The 17892-nt window shown below is 36.7% G+C and overlaps 2 protein-coding genes across 2 annotated transcripts in view; one reads left to right on the plus strand and one right to left on the minus strand.

The window, feature by feature from the left end:
- Positions 1 to 13831, plus strand: part of LOC107668197 (ryanodine receptor 3-like) — an 87174-nt gene extending 73343 nt beyond the window's left edge. The window contains exons 76-104 of the mRNA XM_016459989.1: positions 1173 to 1285; positions 1406 to 1457; positions 1568 to 1627; positions 1755 to 1854; positions 1944 to 2023; positions 2112 to 2188; positions 2279 to 2352; positions 3772 to 3789; positions 5698 to 5778; positions 6098 to 6186; positions 6315 to 6443; positions 6530 to 6634; positions 6712 to 6793; positions 6875 to 8178; positions 8558 to 8601; positions 8673 to 8838; positions 8937 to 9023; positions 9173 to 9373; positions 9482 to 9612; positions 10647 to 10689; positions 10770 to 10897; positions 10975 to 11035; positions 11114 to 11260; positions 11350 to 11484; positions 11827 to 11983; positions 12137 to 12201; positions 12289 to 12389; positions 12516 to 12567; positions 13417 to 13831. Coding sequence (XP_016315475.1) covers positions 1173 to 1285; positions 1406 to 1457; positions 1568 to 1627; positions 1755 to 1854; positions 1944 to 2023; positions 2112 to 2188; positions 2279 to 2352; positions 3772 to 3789; positions 5698 to 5778; positions 6098 to 6186; positions 6315 to 6443; positions 6530 to 6634; positions 6712 to 6793; positions 6875 to 8178; positions 8558 to 8601; positions 8673 to 8838; positions 8937 to 9023; positions 9173 to 9373; positions 9482 to 9612; positions 10647 to 10689; positions 10770 to 10897; positions 10975 to 11035; positions 11114 to 11260; positions 11350 to 11484; positions 11827 to 11983; positions 12137 to 12201; positions 12289 to 12389; positions 12516 to 12567; positions 13417 to 13512 — 3978 coding nt within the window. The 3' untranslated portion in view covers positions 13513 to 13831. The remainder of the gene's footprint in view (positions 1 to 1172; positions 1286 to 1405; positions 1458 to 1567; positions 1628 to 1754; positions 1855 to 1943; positions 2024 to 2111; positions 2189 to 2278; positions 2353 to 3771; positions 3790 to 5697; positions 5779 to 6097; positions 6187 to 6314; positions 6444 to 6529; positions 6635 to 6711; positions 6794 to 6874; positions 8179 to 8557; positions 8602 to 8672; positions 8839 to 8936; positions 9024 to 9172; positions 9374 to 9481; positions 9613 to 10646; positions 10690 to 10769; positions 10898 to 10974; positions 11036 to 11113; positions 11261 to 11349; positions 11485 to 11826; positions 11984 to 12136; positions 12202 to 12288; positions 12390 to 12515; positions 12568 to 13416) is intronic.
- LOC107668212 (cell death regulator Aven-like) overlaps positions 12291 to 17892 on the minus strand; it is a 23811-nt gene continuing 18209 nt past the window's right edge. Inside the window, exons 3-7 of the mRNA XM_016460007.1 lie at positions 16188 to 16258; positions 15997 to 16092; positions 15610 to 15907; positions 13847 to 14912; positions 12291 to 12302 (exon numbers count right to left, since the gene is read on the minus strand). Of these exons, the coding sequence (XP_016315493.1) occupies positions 14773 to 14912; positions 15610 to 15907; positions 15997 to 16092; positions 16188 to 16258 (605 nt within the window). The 3' untranslated portion in view covers positions 12291 to 12302; positions 13847 to 14772. The remainder of the gene's footprint in view (positions 12303 to 13846; positions 14913 to 15609; positions 15908 to 15996; positions 16093 to 16187; positions 16259 to 17892) is intronic.

Genomic DNA, 17892 nt, shown 5'->3' on the forward strand with positions numbered 1-17892 from the left:
CCTTCTTTCTTTGCGTGAACATTTGGGCGGCGTTATGCAAATCTTCCCACATCGTGACGTAGATATATGGGGGCGTGTTAGAACGAGCCGTTTTAGGTAGGCGTGGCTGACTCTTAACTTTTATAAAGAATATCTCTTTGGATTTGAGACTTTAGTCTTTGCAACTTTACAGATCTTCTTTATGCACCAAGAGCTTGTAACACTCCAAAGAGAAAGGAAAAATTTAAATCGCATCATGTGACCCCTTTAAATCCAGAGCCTCTTGCTGCAAGATCAGGAAGCAAACTATTGGAGTCATAATGCTGAAAATGACTGGAATGAAACTAAATTGCATAAAGTGTCAAATGTGTTTATTTCATATGTTTATTGTCATAGCAGGGAGAACAGCTTTTAGTGTTTTAATGAGGTTTTTAAGTGTATGTGATGTAATGGTTTGATTTGCAATACTGTAGGAAGTTATTTATTTAGGGCTGTGCACCATTTAGAATTGAGAATTTAGCTCCTAAATTTAAACTGAATTAGAACAGGAAGCAGAAATGTAATTGTAATTTGAATGTAAGGAAGAAGAATTAAATTGAATGAGTTCAAAGAAATTCATAGTAGTTTTTGATACATTTAATTTTTTCAGTATGAATTACCCATAAACAAGTTATCATACATGCAACATATGAAATATTTTCACAAACACTAGATAATGATAATTTTAATGCACGTTTTATTTTCCAGACTGCTATAATTGATCTCTACAAGCAGTTTACAATACTTAGAAGTGATCTGCTATGAATAATTTGTTGTTGTGTTGGCCACTGTTGAATTTCTTTGTATTGCAATTCAGTAATTTCCTTTGCTTGTAGTTCCAATTCCTCATCCTATGGGACATGGGCAACTGAATTCAAATTTACACTTAATTGAAAGGGAGCCAATTCTTAAATTCTGAATTTAGCCCAGGCCTGGTGATAAGGTAGAAGAGCATGGTTTGAGTGAGAGGGTGATTGCAGTGTCAGAGTGGGTTAGTGCATCATCATTTGGTTTATAAACAAATTTAAACGACAGCTGTCATAGAATCCAATGTCTATAAAATTAGACTTCTGATTATAGTTAGAGGAAAAAAGCTGATGATCAACAGATTGTGGGAAATGCTGTTTTTATAACTTCAGTGGCTCTTCCTGCAGAAAACTCCCATGACTGTGGTAGAGGAAGAAGAGGAAGAAGAAGCTGAAGTTCAGCCAGACCCTCTTCATCAGCTCATCCTTCACTTCAGTCACAATGCTCTGACAGAGAGAAGGTGACGTTTTCATATATAAGTACATAGATGTAAATACTTGCTATTTAAATACTAACTTACTAAACATATACTTACTATTCAATAATAGATAAACAACTGTCTTTTTTTTTTTTTTTTTAGTTTCCTAGAAGAGGATCCACTCTACATTGCTTATGCTGACATGATGGCAAAGGTCAGTGTTGTATTTAATTAAATTAATCCTTAATTCATATTAATCCTCCTTAATTTGTATTGTAAACGTTTTAAAGAATTTCAGTTGTGAATCCATATTTTAATTTACAGAGCTGTGCCGAGAATGAGGAAGAGGAAGAGGAAGAGGAGGGAAAAGAAAAAACTTTTGAGGTATGAAATTCCTGGATTTGAATTAAAGTAGCAAAAAATATAAAATCTTAATTAAAAATAATGCATATAATGGACTTTCATGGACTGTAAGCAGTGTGAATTTCAACACTTTTGTCATCTCTCACAGGAAAAAGAAATGGAGAAGCAGAAGATTCTTTACCAGCAGGCCAGACTTCACGCCCGAGGGGCTGCTGAGATGGTGCTACAGATGATCAGTGCCAGTAAAGGTACACATCATCTCTATTTCTGCCCCCTTCTGCTCTCTCTAAAATCTTAATTCATTGGATTTCCTAAAGCAGCATTTGTTTGATTGCAGGCCGACTTGGTCCCATGGTGACTGGCACCCTTAAACTGGGCATTTCTATCCTAAATGGAGGCAACGTTCTTGTTCAACAGGTAAAGAACTTGACTGGCCAGATGTTAGTTGTGTCCCACAGTAAAAGTAAGCTTGGTAAATGTGTGTTAATGCTGTATATTTCTTTAGAAAATGCTGGATTATTTGAAGGAAAAACGAGATGCGGGTTTCTTTAAAAGTTTATCTGGACTAATGATGTCATGCAGGTGCGTGTGAACATATTCTTGCACTTATCAATTTTGCCCTACAGTGATTATTAATTTTGTATAACTTTATCAATTCTGTATCTCTGGCAGTGTGCTGGATTTAAATGCATTTGAAAGGCAAAATAAGGCCGAGAGTCTTGGAATGGTGACTGAAGAGGGGTCAAGTAAGCCAATAAACTTTATTCTTGTCTATCTGTACTTTAAATGTGTTTGTATACTTTATATATGCAGAGTATATTTGCTTCTTTTTAGTATGTACAGCATTGGCAGTGGTATCAGTTCTGGTCCTTCCTTTGGCTGGCTGGCAAATGCTGCACCCTGATAACTTTGTGAAGTGCACTGTTATTGTGTACATGGATTCACTGCAACAGTGGAAGTTGCAGTATTCTCCTCATGCAATGTCAAATGTCTATGGGATGCCATTAACATTAAATGTTTTATTGTCCAGTAATTAAAGGGCTTCATTTTCAAAGGTGAAATGAAGGACCACAGTAGTGTGATGATGCTATGCACAACAACTTTAGACAAAGCAATGCAATAATAAGGACACTCCTTATTAATGGTGAACAATGTCAAATATCTAAAGATAAATATATGAATATTGTTGCTGAATTATTTCTGACAGGGCTGATGTCAATGTTTTAGTTTTTTTTCTTCATTGTTTGGTTTGCCTGATTTACCCCAAAATAATAATAAATAATAATTTAGCTAAATGAATTTCTGACAGGGCTGAGGTGAATGCAAGCTTCTTTCAAATCTTTTGGTTTGCCTGATTCACCCCAAAAAAAAAAAAAAAAAAATGGCATTGGACTTAATTTTCTTGACAAGTACCCCCACATACTGTAATCTGTCTGGATATTCTGATTGTTCTCAGTAGATTATAATTACTGTTACACAGTAATGAAAATAATCCCATCCAATTTGTTAATTAAAATTAAATTAGACCCAGTGGAACAAAAACTTACATGTATTATTATTATAAAGTATTTTATTTTTAGCCTTACTTTAATGAAAACATGTTATATACAACTGAGAACATTTTTATACAACTTTATATAAATTCTAATTTCTGTTTTTTTACTCTTTTGATTTTGGGGTGAAATACAACCCAGATTTATTCTTGAAAGGCTTGGTGATATGGCTTAGCCATGTTGATGAATTTGATAGGTCAGATATCATATGAAAGGCAACATACTTCAAGTATGATAACAGAACATGACTAAAACCACTGCACTGGAAATAATGCTAACACCTTCTTTAACTACTAATTTTGCAGGATGACCCTATACTCACAACTAAACAAATAAAGCCTTGTTCGATCCCAGTGAATAATATGACGTATATGTGTTACACAGTATGTGGTCCAGCTTTTAATTTAATTATTTATTGCATCTAAATAAAATCCAGAAGTCTTATATTCCATGAAACACATCTGAACTCTCGGTCTACATCTGTAACTGCATGTCCATCCTCTCACTAAATGTTCAACGACTCTTCTTATTTCTTTCTGAAACTCAGTCTTTCTCCATTTGCTTATGTCTGCTCTCTTTGTTTGTTTTCCATCATTTTATACTGGATTGCAGCCAACATGAGAGAGCGGGGTAAATATAGTTTAGCTACTCATTTCGCAGTGCTGTACGCTGGCATGTCGCCATTTCTCAAAACTTTTCCCTCTCCCCTGCTACTGGTGATATGAATGCACTACACTTCAGCGCTGGCTTGTAGAGACTAATGCATGCTGACACAGAATTAAGACAGAACTAAGACTAAAGCCAGGCTCATTTACCAAACCTAACTTTACTAAACTAGTTCACTAAATGGGAACGTTTTGTTTTGTTTATACCACAGCTACAAAATGAGCAAAGAGCTTTGCCATGCTGTGAATCTAGGGCTATTTCACAAAGCTGGTTTCTCACATCCCTGCTGAAAAATCCAGCATTGCTGGTCACCAGCAAAAGGTATGTTTTGCATGCTGGGACCAGTATGGGATGCTGGTTGCTGGTTTGCTGGTCCACAGCATGGGACGCAGGTGTGCTGGTGGAACAGCATAAGGTATGTTTTGCACGCTGGGACCAGCTTGGAATGCTGGTGTGCTGGTGGTTCTTTTGCCTGCTGGTATGATCCCAGCAAAACCACAACAAATCTCATATAGCCTATGCATTACATATCATGTTTCTTAGTGTGTGTTCATAGTCAATGACCAATTATGTAATTAATTTTAATAAAGTATTTTAAGAAATTAGTATAAGAAGACAAAAAAACATGATGCAGGTTACATATTTAATCGCACAGTAAAACCCCCAGTGTTACACTGCTCAGTTTTCATATGGTCCAAATCCATATGTAAAAGTAACACTGAAGCAGTGTTGCAGTTAGTGAAATAAAGTAAATTCACTTTACAGGATTGACTCACAGCCACACAACCTTAGATGAAATCAACTGCAATTGAAATCAATGATATCTCACCTGGGCATGCTTAAACAACTCCAAAAACAACATCGCAATGTTCAATTATTATAAACAATTTTGGCTATATTTATTTCATATTGTCTGCTTGAAGTCACCATTTTGGTGATTTGGGCACTTGGCCCTTGACTTTGGTTCAATTACTTCTACTTCAGCAGTTGTTGAAAGTGCATGCTGTCAATGTCAATGCTATCACTACTGTCTACAATATTTCATGCTCCTGACTGCAGTGGCATACCTTTTACTATGTACACTTTTTGAAATCAGTGACTGACAGCTGTATTTTGACACATGAGTTCTCAAATTAGCATTAAAGTCTTTAAAAACAGCAATTTTCAAGAGCTCTTGTTATTGAACAAACAAAGTTATATAAATCATGTTTTAATCTAATATGGTTTCTGCATCATTAATCAGTTAAATATAGAAATATGCTAGTAAAAACAATGCTTGTTCCTAAAGACACTGCTGGCATACAGACAACTGGCCTACTCGCACTCAACCCTGCAAGACCATGCTGGTGACCAAGCTTTACCAGCTCCATTATGCTGGTCCACCAGCTAGACCAGCACTATACCATCACTAGCCAGCATAAACAAGCCTGGACCAGATTGGAATTCATGCTGGTTTATGCTGGATTTTTCAACAGTGATGACTTAACTTTCACAAGTATGGCTTTGTTACAATATGATACAAAAGGATCTCCTCTTTATGTGTGCAGTATTAAATGATTAAAATCATGTCAAGTATTACTGTTAATTATTTCCAGCATATACTGTACACCATTCTTGTGAAAGTTACCTCGCTAACCCAGCTTCTTGAAATTTCTGTCATTTCTGTGTATTTATTGACAAGGGTTTCTTTTTCCAGTCAGTTCTTGGGATGCAGTTGCGAGCGTGCAATCTAAAGCTTCATCCTAAGTGAAGCAAGCCCCTCCCAAAAAAGTGCTAGTCACCTGCTTGCTTGAGACTGATGTAAATTTGTCATTTAGTTTGGCTTTAAAAATACGGCCCAGAAATAATTGCAGTTCTCTGTCATGTTTTAAGGTTCCAAAGTCTTACAAAATGATGACTTTACAAAGGATCTATTCAGGTTTTTGCAACTTCTGTGCGAGGGACACAATAATGGTAAGACTAAAAAATGTGTATATATTTTTTTCTATTTAATGCTACTTTTTAAAATGAAATAAAAAGTATTATTTAATTATATTTTTAATGACATTTTTGTTATATCTTTTTATAATATAATAAAAATAACTCCATCACCATGACCCATCCTAGCATTACCTTACATTTAATAATGTTTAATACATTGCAGAAAAAAACAATGATTTTCAATGCATTACCAATAAAGCAAGAATTAAGATTTCACAGAAAAACTCTCTACTTAATGCTTTACTGCCTATTCTTTACTATTTATTGTTTACATTTTTAATTCCCTCAACAGATTTCCAAAACTTCTTGCGGACACAGACCGGAAACACTACTACAGTCAACATCATCATTAGCACTGTGGACTACTTGTTGCGTCTACAGGTAACTCAAACTAAATAAATATGTAGAAGTGTTTCATATGAAAAAAAAAAAAAAAACATAGCTTTGAATTCTCACGAGTCTACTCAACTTCAGTCCTCTGTAATGGTCGTACTTGTTGTCACCACCAGGAATCTATAAGTGATTTTTACTGGTATTACTCTGGGAAAGATGTCATTGACGAGGCTGGGCAACTTAACTTCTCCAAAGCTTTGGCAGTAGCCAAACAAATCTTTAACTCACTCACTGAGTACATTCAGGTAATGCATATGCTCTACACTACTACACTATATTAGAGTTCAGTGGATGTCCATGCATTTCATAATACTGTGTTTTCTATTTTTAGGGCCCTTGTATTGGGAATCAGCAAAGTTTGGCACACAGCAGGTTGTGGGACGCAGTGGTCGGATTCCTGCATGTTTTTGCAAACATGCAAATGAAACTGTCACAGGTAACCAGTCAGGGCACTGTTAATGTGCAGCATTACCAAATATGATGCCTCTCAACATTAAATGTCATTTATTTCAGGATTCTAGTCAAATCGAGTTATTGAAAGAGCTGATGGATTTGCAGAAAGATATGGTGGTCATGATGTTATCTCTTCTGGAGGGTGAGTTATTTTTGCTTTCAAACATCATAATAGAACTAGTAAGAGACTAGCAATGGTTAAAGCATCAACTGCATGTTACAGGTAATGTGGTGAATGGAACTATCGGTAAGCAGATGGTTGACACATTAGTGGAGTCCTCCAGCAATGTGGAAATGATCCTCAAGTTCTTCGACATGTTCCTCAAACTGAAGGACCTCACTACATCTGATAACTTCAAGGAGTACGACCCAGATTGCAAAGGCGTTATATCCAAGAAGGAGTTCCACAAGTCTATGGATAGCCAAAAGCAATACACACAGTCTGAGATCGGGTTTCTTCTCTCCTGTGTGGAGGCAGATGAAAATGACATGTTCAACTACAAGGAGTTTGTGGAACGCTTCCATGAACCAGCCAAGGACATCGGCTTCAACGTGGCTGTGCTTCTTACTAACCTATCAGAGCACATGCCTCACGACTCACGCCTGTCCACCTTTTTAGACCTGGCTGAAAGCGTTCTCAGTTACTTTGAGCCGTACCTGGGCCGCATTGAAATCATGGGGGGTGCCAAGAGGATTGAGAGGGTTTACTTTGAGATCAGCGAGTCTAGCAGAACCCAATGGGAAAAGCCTCAGGTCAAAGAGTCCAAACGGCAATTCATCTTTGATGTGGTCAATGAAGGTGGTGAGAGTGAGAAGATGGAGTTATTTGTGAACTTCTGTGAGGACACCATCTTTGAGATGCAGCTGGCCTCTCAGATCTCTGAGCCAGATGCAGCAGAACGACCTGAGGAGGAGGATGAAGAGGAGTTGCACAGTCTGCTTGAAGGCTTGTCTGAGGAGGAAGATGCATCTCTTGAGTCGGCCTCGGCCTTCATAGCGGCCTGCGCCTCTGTGAAGAAGAGCATGTCTGATTTCCGTAAAATGCTGACGTTTAAGAGTATGAGGAAACAGTTTAAGAAATTCAGGAAACTGACCATCAGGGAAATGATCACAGGGTTCTTCTCCTTTTTCTGGATGCTCTTCACCGGGTTCTTCAAAGGCATTTTCAGCATCATCTTTGGGTTCTTCCATATTATTTGGTCCTCCATGTTTGGAGGGGGTCTTGTGGAGGGTGCTAAAAACATGAAAGTGACAGATATCTTGGGTAACATGCCTGATCCAACACAGTTTGGGATCCATGGTGATGTACTGGAAGCAGAAAAAACCGAGAGCAGCGAGTTGGTGGTGTCGGCAGATATGGTGCAGATGACTGGCGCTGCTGCTGAGAAGCTGGAGACGGATACGATTATGGATCTACTTAATCCAGCTGTGAAGAAGGAGGGGAAGCATGGGGCAGAACCTGGTCTGGGTGATGTCTGTGAAGTCCTGACAGAGTCTAGCGCCCCTGTTGAGAAAAAGAAGAGCCAGGTATCTACAGACCTTAGTCTGCGTAGATACCATATTGAATTTTATGTGAATGAAAATAAGGCTGTGAGGGATAGACTTGCAGTTTTGACAATGGCATTTAAGGCCCTAGATCACATGTAATTTTCACAACTCACAACTAATGCAATTATTTTATGGAGTATTTGTGAAAGTGAACTGAAAGTTTTTGGAAAGATATTTCAACAGCTGAACGGGCATGTTTTAAACAACAGTACAATTCATTGAACACCATGTACTTCTATCCTCCACAGCCTTATTTTCATCTCACTCAAAACATAAATATGGTGCTTCCCTCACTAAGGTCTATTATTGTAGTATTTGAATCAAACATGTGATACACTGCAGTGTTTTTATTACACAGAATGTAGCAGCAGAGAAGCCAGAATCCGAGCCAGAGAAAGCTGAGTAAGTTGACTAATTAGATGTTGCCTGATCATTTCTTTGTCAAAATGTTCTGACACGGCAATGTTTTTTAGCACTGAGAATCAGGAGAAAGAAGACAAGGCTAAAGAGGAAACACCTGAGAAACCAGCAGCGGCAAAACCAGCTCCAAGAGCCAAACGTGGCTCACCAAAGGAAGACTCTCCAGCATTCATGGCCAGCTTCTTTGCAGGGCTTAAAGTCTACAAAACCAAAATGCTGGTAAGAAAAGCTTCAGCCACATTTTTAGTACAAATTTGTCCCACAGGAAATGTTGTTTAAATGGCAAAGAAGAAACATTAACATTTACTTCTTTGTAGAACTACCTGACTCGCAATTTCTACAACCTTCGTTTTCTGGCCCTGTTTGTGGCCTTTGCCATCAACTTCATCCTGCTCTTCTACAAGGTGTTTTGCAGAGAACTTTTCTATTAACTTTAAATGTGCTCATGAATGTGAAGTCAACATTGAATTAATTTATAAGCATTTTGGATCACCTGTTTGGTTATTTGTATAGTTGCTCTCTTAACACTTTTGAACATTGCCGCTCTCTAAAGGTGACTGGAGAATTCGATGATGAGGAAGAGGAAGAGGGATCCTGGGGTGGTGAAGAGGAGGAAGGTGATGAAGATGATGAAGGAATGGAATACTTCATTCTTCAGGAGAGCACTGGCTACATGGCACCCACATTGACGTTCTTGGCTGTACTGCACACGATCATCTCCTTACTCTGTGTCGTTGGATATTACTGCCTTAAGGTTTATCCCGATTTCTTTCGTTTGGTTACACTAATCAGGATTAAGAATATGTCAAAGCCAGATGCTGCACAACAGAGTCCATGTAACCTTGTTTTGTCCTTGCTATAGGTTCCTTTAGTCGTGTTCAAGCGGGAGAAGGAGATCGCTAGGAAGCTTGAGTTTGATGGTTTGTATATTACTGAGCAGCCGTCTGATGATGACATCAAAGGACAGTGGGATCGTTTGGTCATTGCAACTCCGTAAGAAACACTTTAGACAGTCTCTTTTATTCAGTCCCTTATTTTACATTTACATTACAGTGTCAGTTTCAAATATTATTATAGTGTAGCAATCAAAAGTACTATATACTGTAGTAATAGTGTACATTAGCTCCACATACATCAGTACAAGTATCACATTATACTACTGTTCAAATGTTTGCAGTCAGTAGGAGTTTTTGTTTTTAAGTTATATTTTTGACCTTTTTATTGGATAGGACAGTACAGATCAGACAGGAAAGCATGGGGCAGATAGAGAGAAACGGGATCAGCCATGAAATCAAAATTAGGTCTATGGAAAAATTTCTTATTATCACTGTTGAAAACAGGTGTGCTGCATAATGTTTTTTGTGGAAACCATGATACAATTCTTTAATGAATAAAAAAGTTAAAAAGAACAGAAGTCTTTTGTAACATTATAATTTAATGTCATTATTGGTCAATTTAATGTGTCCTGGCTGAATAAAAGTATTAATTTCTTTTAAAAAACAACTTACTGACCAAACTTTTGAATGGTAGTGTACTGTATGTACATTGACATGAAATACTTTGCAAAGTTGATATGCTGTACTAGAACTTACAATAAATATACATATCAAAGTTTTTCAATAGCTAGAAAATGGTCAGTGATCATATTATCAACAGAAACTAAAAACCTATTTTAAACAATATTTTTATACTCTTTTGAAAGTATTTCATATTAATTGAGAAAGTACAATAAGTATTTGTAACTTTGAAACTTATATTTGTCACACTACAGGACCATTTAAAAAGAAAGTGAAGGCAAATGCCATTCAAAATACTTCAAGTAAATTGTAACCTTTTACAGGACCCACGATGTACACTTTCCTTTTAATTGATTTTAATATCAATTTTATCTCAGTATCAGTTTTAGTTGTAACTACCCACATACTGTTCATTAGTATACATATCCTTTGTAAATCAGATAGTAATTGATGAATCAATCCTTCAGAGCATCCTTTGAGTACTTAGAATCTTCCTTACCTGTCTTTCAGGTCCTTCCCTAACAATTACTGGGACAAATTTGTTAAGAGGAAGGTAAGCAGAATCACACAAAACTTGATGGTGCTTGAATTCATTGGACTGTCTGCATATCCAATTTCCACTGTCCTCTGTAGGTCATCAATAAATATGGTGACTTGTACGGGGCTGAACGCATAGCTGAACTCCTGGGTCTGGATAAGAGTGCTCTGGACTTTGATCCCACTGAAGAAGCCGTGGTGAAGGAAGCCTCCCTGGTGTCCTGGTGAGCTGACGGGACCTGAAAACATTAGGTTTGAAAGAGCATTAAAGCATTCAGTCATGTTTTGGTTTCAATTGCAGGTTGAGCTCAATTGATACCAAGTACCACATCTGGAAAATGGGGGTGGTGCTGACGGACAACGTGAGTATGGCTCAGATTTGAAAAGATTAAGAAGAATATCCTGTATCAGGACAATAACGTTTTGTCTTTCATCTCTAGTCTTACCTCTACCTGATCTGGTACACCACCATGTCTATTTTGGGACATTACAATAACTTCTTCTTTGCCGCTCATTTGCTGGACATTGCCATGGGCTTCAAGACCTTGAGGACCATCCTCTCTTCTGTGACCCACAATGGCAAACAGGTAAGTCTCATCCAGCAGGGGGTGACTGTGGAACAGCTTTACACCAAGGTACTGGTGACCTGATGAAAATACCTTCTTCATTTGAACAGCTGGTGTTGACCGTGGGGCTCCTGGCGGTCGTGGTCTACCTGTACACCGTGGTGGCTTTTAACTTCTTCCGCAAGTTCTACAACAAGAGCGAGGATGAGGATGCGCCTGACATGAAGTGTGATGATATGATGACTGTGAGTTTAGCTTTTAATTTTGAAAGGATCCTTGAAGTACATTTAAGTGTGTTTTTGTTCACCTGGCTGATCTGGAAGTCATCTTGGACTTGTACTGACTGGATGCATTATTGCAAAACACTACATTTTTCATTTATTATTGCAGAAATGCACTATTTACTATTTAATGTGTCAGGTCATATCAAATGCTAATGTGACCTAAATGCTTCTTATAGTGACTGGATTTTTTTATTTATTTTTTTTAATTTAATGAGAATGTTTTTTGTTTTTTTTTGTTATCAAAAGCTTAAAAAGTGCTTTGCAAGATCATTAAAAACTAAAACGAATCCCATGAATCCTCAGTGCTACCTGTTCCACATGTACGTGGGTGTGAGAGCTGGCGGTGGCATCGGTGATGAAATCGTGGACCCAGCCGGTGACCCATACGAGCTCTACCGCATTCTGTTTGACATCACCTTCTTCTTCTTTGTCATCGTCATTCTGCTGGCCATCATTCAGGGTACTGCTGTAGTGCGCTGCTGTCAGTGCCCGACTAAACTCTTTATAAGCCACACTGATCGCAACAGAACTACCCAGCTGATCATAATCTCAGTCAATACTTGGTACATTCAGAACACGAACATAATGGTGAATGCTTTCATTTTCAAACCAGGTTTGATCATTGATGCCTTCGGTGAGCTGAGAGACCAGCAGGAGCAGGTGAAAGAGGACATGGAGGTGAGTGCTGTCACACGTCTCACAGCTGTGAGGTCTAAAGAGAGGTCAGTCTGTTCCTGTTTTAACATTTTTTAATCTTCGGTGTAGACAAAATGCTTCATCTGTGGAATTGGAAATGACTACTTCGACAGAACCCCTCATGGCTTTGAGACCCATACCTTACAAGAGCACAATCTGGCCAACTATTTGTGAGTAAACACTGTATATGCAATACTGTAACATCCGATATGTAAAGTAAGACAACATTTACATTATTATAATGCTTCCTTTAGCAACTAAACACATCTGAATATTCAAATATTCCTTTCTAACAGATTCTTCCTGATGTATCTTATCAACAAAGATGAGACTGAATACACTGGTCAGGTAATCTACTAATCCAATTAAAACTAGTGGCTTATTTATAAAATCAATATACACTGCCTTTCAAAATTTGGGGTCGGTAATTAAAAAAATATATATTTCTGAAATATCTCTTTTATGCTTACCACGGATGCATTTATTTGATAAAAAATACAGTAAAAACAGTAATATTCTGAAATATTAATACCATAAAATTATAATTTTTTTTTTGTAATTTAGTTCTGCTCATAAGTTTACATACCCCTTGCAGAATATGCAAAATGCTAAAACCTAAATAAGAGGGATCATGAAACTTGCATGTTATTTTTTTATATAGTACTCTCCTGAACAAGGTATGTATTTATTAGCTAAATACATGCTTTAAAAATCATGCAATTTTCATGATCCATCTTATTTTATTAAATTTATTAACATTTTTATACATTCTGCAAGGGGTATGTAAACTTATGAGCTGAAATCTATTCGTGTGATGTCAAAGCTGAATTTTCAGCATCATTACACGTCTTCAGTGTCACATGATCCTTCAGAAATCATTCTAATATGCTGATTTGGTGCTCAAGAAACATTTCCTAATATTAATGTTGAAAGCATTCCTTGATATTTTTGTGGAAAGAAGATTTGTTTTCTTAAGATTCTTTGATGAATAGAGAGCAAAAGAACAGCATTTATTTAAAATATAAGGTTTTTTTTGGTCAAATTATAAATGTCTTTACTGTTCAATCAATTTAATGCATCCTTGCTAAATAAAAGTATGAATTTCTTCTTTTTAAAAAAAAAGTATGACCCCAGACTTGTTTATGGTAGCGAATGTTATTTAATAAGTTATATCTTGTAGTTATTCTTCTATTACAGGAGTCGTATGTTTGGAAGATGTATCAGGAGAGGTGCTGGGATTTCTTCCCTGCCGGAGACTGTTTCCGGAAGCAATACGAGGACCAGCTGGGCTAGAGGACATGTTGTCCTCAGTCCTAATATGAGAGAAATCACACACTCCAACCTATATGAACTCCTAATATCTATACGGATTTTAGGACTTTGTACAGGTTGGACACAACATCCTAAACTAGCTCTCATCATAGGCTGCTCACTAATTCATCCAATCAAAAAAACCTCAATCGTTTCTACACCAGAAATGACAGCGACATACTGAGAACTCATTGTGATCAAGCCAAAAATGTGAACTCAAGTGCAACATCGAGGAAAAAAAAACAACATGTAGCACACATTGCCAAACTAAGACACAAAGCCATGTTTGATTAAAAAAAAACAAAAAAAAATAAACATGCTTAACTCACAAATGCACACAAACTTGTGAGATGAGATGTTAACATATGTATGTTTTTGATGTTGAATGAATGTCTACACAAATATGCACAAGAATAACTTCTTAGTATTCAATGAATGCCAAACAGAATTTATGCCTGTTTGATTTAAAAACAAAAGACTATGAAGAATGTGCAATGCCTTTAAGGACGGTAATCTGACTGGTGGAATGAGAAATATAATGATCATCTGCTTCAGTCCACTAGCTGTTTCTCATACAGAAAAGTGCCTTATGACAAGAGACTATGCAAACATTTTGTTCCTGCTCGTATGTTTTGCTAGTTTGCATTTTAGTTTAGACTACCACTGACTGCCTCTCACCTGGGTTAGTAGTTTCGTAGCTTTAGTTGACGTTTGTTCATAAGTAAAGATTACACTGCTTTTTTTTTAAATGTTTGGTTAAGGTTAAACAGAAATTGTGTTTGCCTGATTGATGAAGTGCGAATGCAAAACAATGGGAATCTACATTCGAGGACAAAAACGATTCCATTTATTGAACAGAAGTCAATACTGTAAACTGCTATTGTATGGCCATTTGTATTTATGTAGTAGCTTTGGTGATTTGCATTTGTTTTGAGCAGGGGGAATGAAAATAAAGTAGCTAATGCAATAAATCCCAGTTGGTCATTGCTGCTTTTAATCGGAGTCAAATGATGAGTGAGAATATGATGGGTCTGAAAACTGTTACACAGAATTACATCACTTTTATGAGTAATATATTGAAGAAGCATTTTATATTCCACATGACTGAATTAGTCTTGGCTATTATAAGACAATGAAGTGTCGTGGTATGATGTTCACGTCCCCACAGAAGTCACAGTATGTCAGCATTAGCAAAGCTGCATGTGATTTAATCCACAGCAGTGTCAGTCAGCTTCTCTGGGATCAGGAGAGCATGCTGTCCAGCCAGTCCTCCAGATCCTCCTCTGCCACTTCCTGCCTCGTAGGTTTAGCTTCACCTTCCACTTCTGGCTTTGTCTCTTTCTTATCAGCTATTTGAGCTTTTCTCTCTTTTTCCTCCGAACCTGTTGAGGCGGTAAAATCACATTTTCACATCAGTGTACTTGAACCTACTTTGAAAAGGTTTGGGGTTTGTATGACTTTTTTTTTTTTTTGAAAGAAGCTACTTGTGTGCACCAAGACTGCATTTATTGGACAAATTACAGTGGGAACAGTAATATTGTGAAATATTTACATTATTCCCGTGATGACAAAGCTGAATTTTCATTCCTCCAGTCTATATTGTCACATGATCCTTCAGAAATCATTTTGATATTCTGATTTACTGCTCAAGAAACAAAAATAAAGTTCAAAAGAACAACAGCTATTTTAAATAGGTTTTTTAACAATGTAAACGTCTTTACTTTTAATCAAGATAATGTGTCATTGCTTAAAAGTATTAATTTCTTTTTTCTTTTTTTCTTTTAAATCTTACTGACCCATACTTCTGAATGGTAGTGTATTTATAAACAGAGACAGCATTCAACTACATATTTTGCTAAAAAAAGATGCAGCGATTAAAATTATTTAGCAAATCATTTGTTTGATCAGTGAACTGATTATTTACATCAACTGTCTCACTTAAATGAGTCTGATTTCCAAACACTAATTATGTAGCTTGTTACTGGAAGTTTCTACTAATACTACGTTTAGTTAGTTACTGTACACCCCAACACTGTTTAACAAAAAAAAAAAAAGAACAAACATACAGTATATACCAACCTTGTGTTGAGGTGTTTAGCACATCATCTGATATAGCGTGGGATTTGTCTGAAGTAATTTCTGTGATGGGTTTCTGCAAGCTGAGGAGAAGGTCGAGCTCCTGGTCAGCATCATCTGTGGCAGGAGGGACGACTGTGGAGACACAGAGAGACGGTGTGGTACCTGAAGCAGGCTTTACACTGCAGGAAACACCCAGGCCTGACTCTGGGCCTGCCTGAGAAGCTTTCAGTCCAGCTGTTAGAGTCGAGTCAGTTCTGTGAGGCACTGTCACAGACGGCAGTTCAACAGGAGTCATCACCTGAAACATATTAAATCGCTAGTACTACATTCTTCACTGGTACAACTAAGTATTTCATGGTATTCCAAAAAGAAAGGAAATTGATTCACCTGCACAAGCTCAGCCTCCAGGTTCAGTCTTGTGTGCAGTGGAAGCTCTTGAAGTGACTGAGTTAAAGCTGGCAGGTCTATAAACAGAGCTGGTATCTAAAGAAATCAACCATGTGAGAACATTTCCTCAAACAACAGGATTTCAATGATTGCGCTGGAAAACATCATTTATGAAATGACTGATCATGCACCTGATTTTTTGCCAGAGAGTCCATCTCCCAGTCCTTCTCATCAGAGAACCTGAACTGTGTGAACGAGTCCCCTAAAACAGAAAAACAGGTAATACATAAAAAAAAAAAAAAAATTAAAATTATATTAAATTTATAGAGCTGAACCAAAGTACATATGGTGAGTCACCAGCTAATGTATTAGTTTTACTTCAGCACTTTCAGGAAGCTTTGACTGAATTCTTTATTCAGTTGTAATTAGCGATGTGCCACTTTTAGTATTTTTTTTAATGTAGCATTTTTTTTTTTCATATTAAAAAGTAAAAAAAATAAAAGTCAAAATTAACAGACATAAATATTTATTATACATTTTTAACAGTACATTTATATTAATATTATTAAATGTTATGAAAATATATCATGAATAATAATAATATATGTGACCCTGGACCACAAAACCAGTCTTAAGTCGCTGGGGTATATTTGTAGCAATAGCCAAAAATACATTGTATGGGTCAAAATGATTGATTTTTCTTTTATGCCAAAAATCATTAGGATATTAAGTAAAGATCATGTTCCATGAAGATATGTTGTAAATTTCCTATCGTAAACATATCAAAACTTAATTTTTGATTAGTAATATGCATTGGTAAGAACTTCATTTGGATAACTTTAAAGGCGATTTTCTCAGTAGTTTGATTTTTTTGCACCCTCAGATTCCAGATTTTCAAATAGTTGTATCTCGGCCAAATATTGTCCTATCCTAACAAACCATACATCAATGAAAAGCTCATTTATTTAGATATGTATACATCTTAATTTTGAAAAATTGACCCTTTTTTTTTTTTTTTTTTTTTGGTTTTGTGGTCCAGGGTCACATTTGGTTTAATTTAATATATAAAATCAATATTATAAAAATATTGTAGATCCCATTATGTACACTGTGTTAATTATCCAGCTTTAAAAAAAATTATTTTAAATAAATACTAAAGCTGTGCTATTTTAGTATTATTCGTATATTTTAGATTTAATACTTAGCTTTAGCTTTATTCGAATTTAGTTTTAGTAATTTCAAGTTTTTGTACGTGTTTTTACATCAAAGTTTTTTTTATCTAATATTTGTTTTTATTTTTTAAGCTTTATTTTAATTAACACATTTTTTATTAGTTTTCATTAACAATAACCACTGTACTATAGCTCACCTTCCTAGCCCCTGTATTGCTGTAACAAGCATTAATAATTTTTACAACTTTGTTTTCAACCCTCTTAGTTCAATTCTAACTGGGACATAATAACACAGCCAAGAAAAACAACACTCAGATCTCCATATTCTAAACACTCGGTTCACTGCACACCTTCACAGCAGCAGCTGAACGTGTGCCATCTTTTGAAGTCACTTTCCCCTTGACACAAACAGCGTGAATTCTGAAGCGGCAGCAAGTTGGGACAGCTGAAGAAAGAAGCCATGGGTCTGTCACGCACAGCTGTCCCAGCCAGGGTGAGGCAAAATACTCTCTGCCTCCCGCCTCTTTCACTCAAGACACACTTGCCAACTGCAGTCGGCCAAACTGACATGGATGATACAGGGCAGGGTCTCAAGGTCAAGAGGAGCGATCCTGCTTCAAAAGAGCACTTCAGAAGCATTCTGCCACTTCATATACACTGAACAAAATTATAAACGCAACACTTTTGTTTTTGCCCCCATTTTTCATGAGCTGAACTCAATCAT

The sequence above is a fragment of the Sinocyclocheilus anshuiensis genome, unplaced genomic scaffold (assembly GCF_001515605.1).
Source record: "Sinocyclocheilus anshuiensis isolate Anshui unplaced genomic scaffold, SAMN03320099.WGS_v1.1 scaffold1341, whole genome shotgun sequence".
NCBI classification, from domain to species: Eukaryota; Metazoa; Chordata; class Actinopteri; order Cypriniformes; family Cyprinidae; genus Sinocyclocheilus; species Sinocyclocheilus anshuiensis.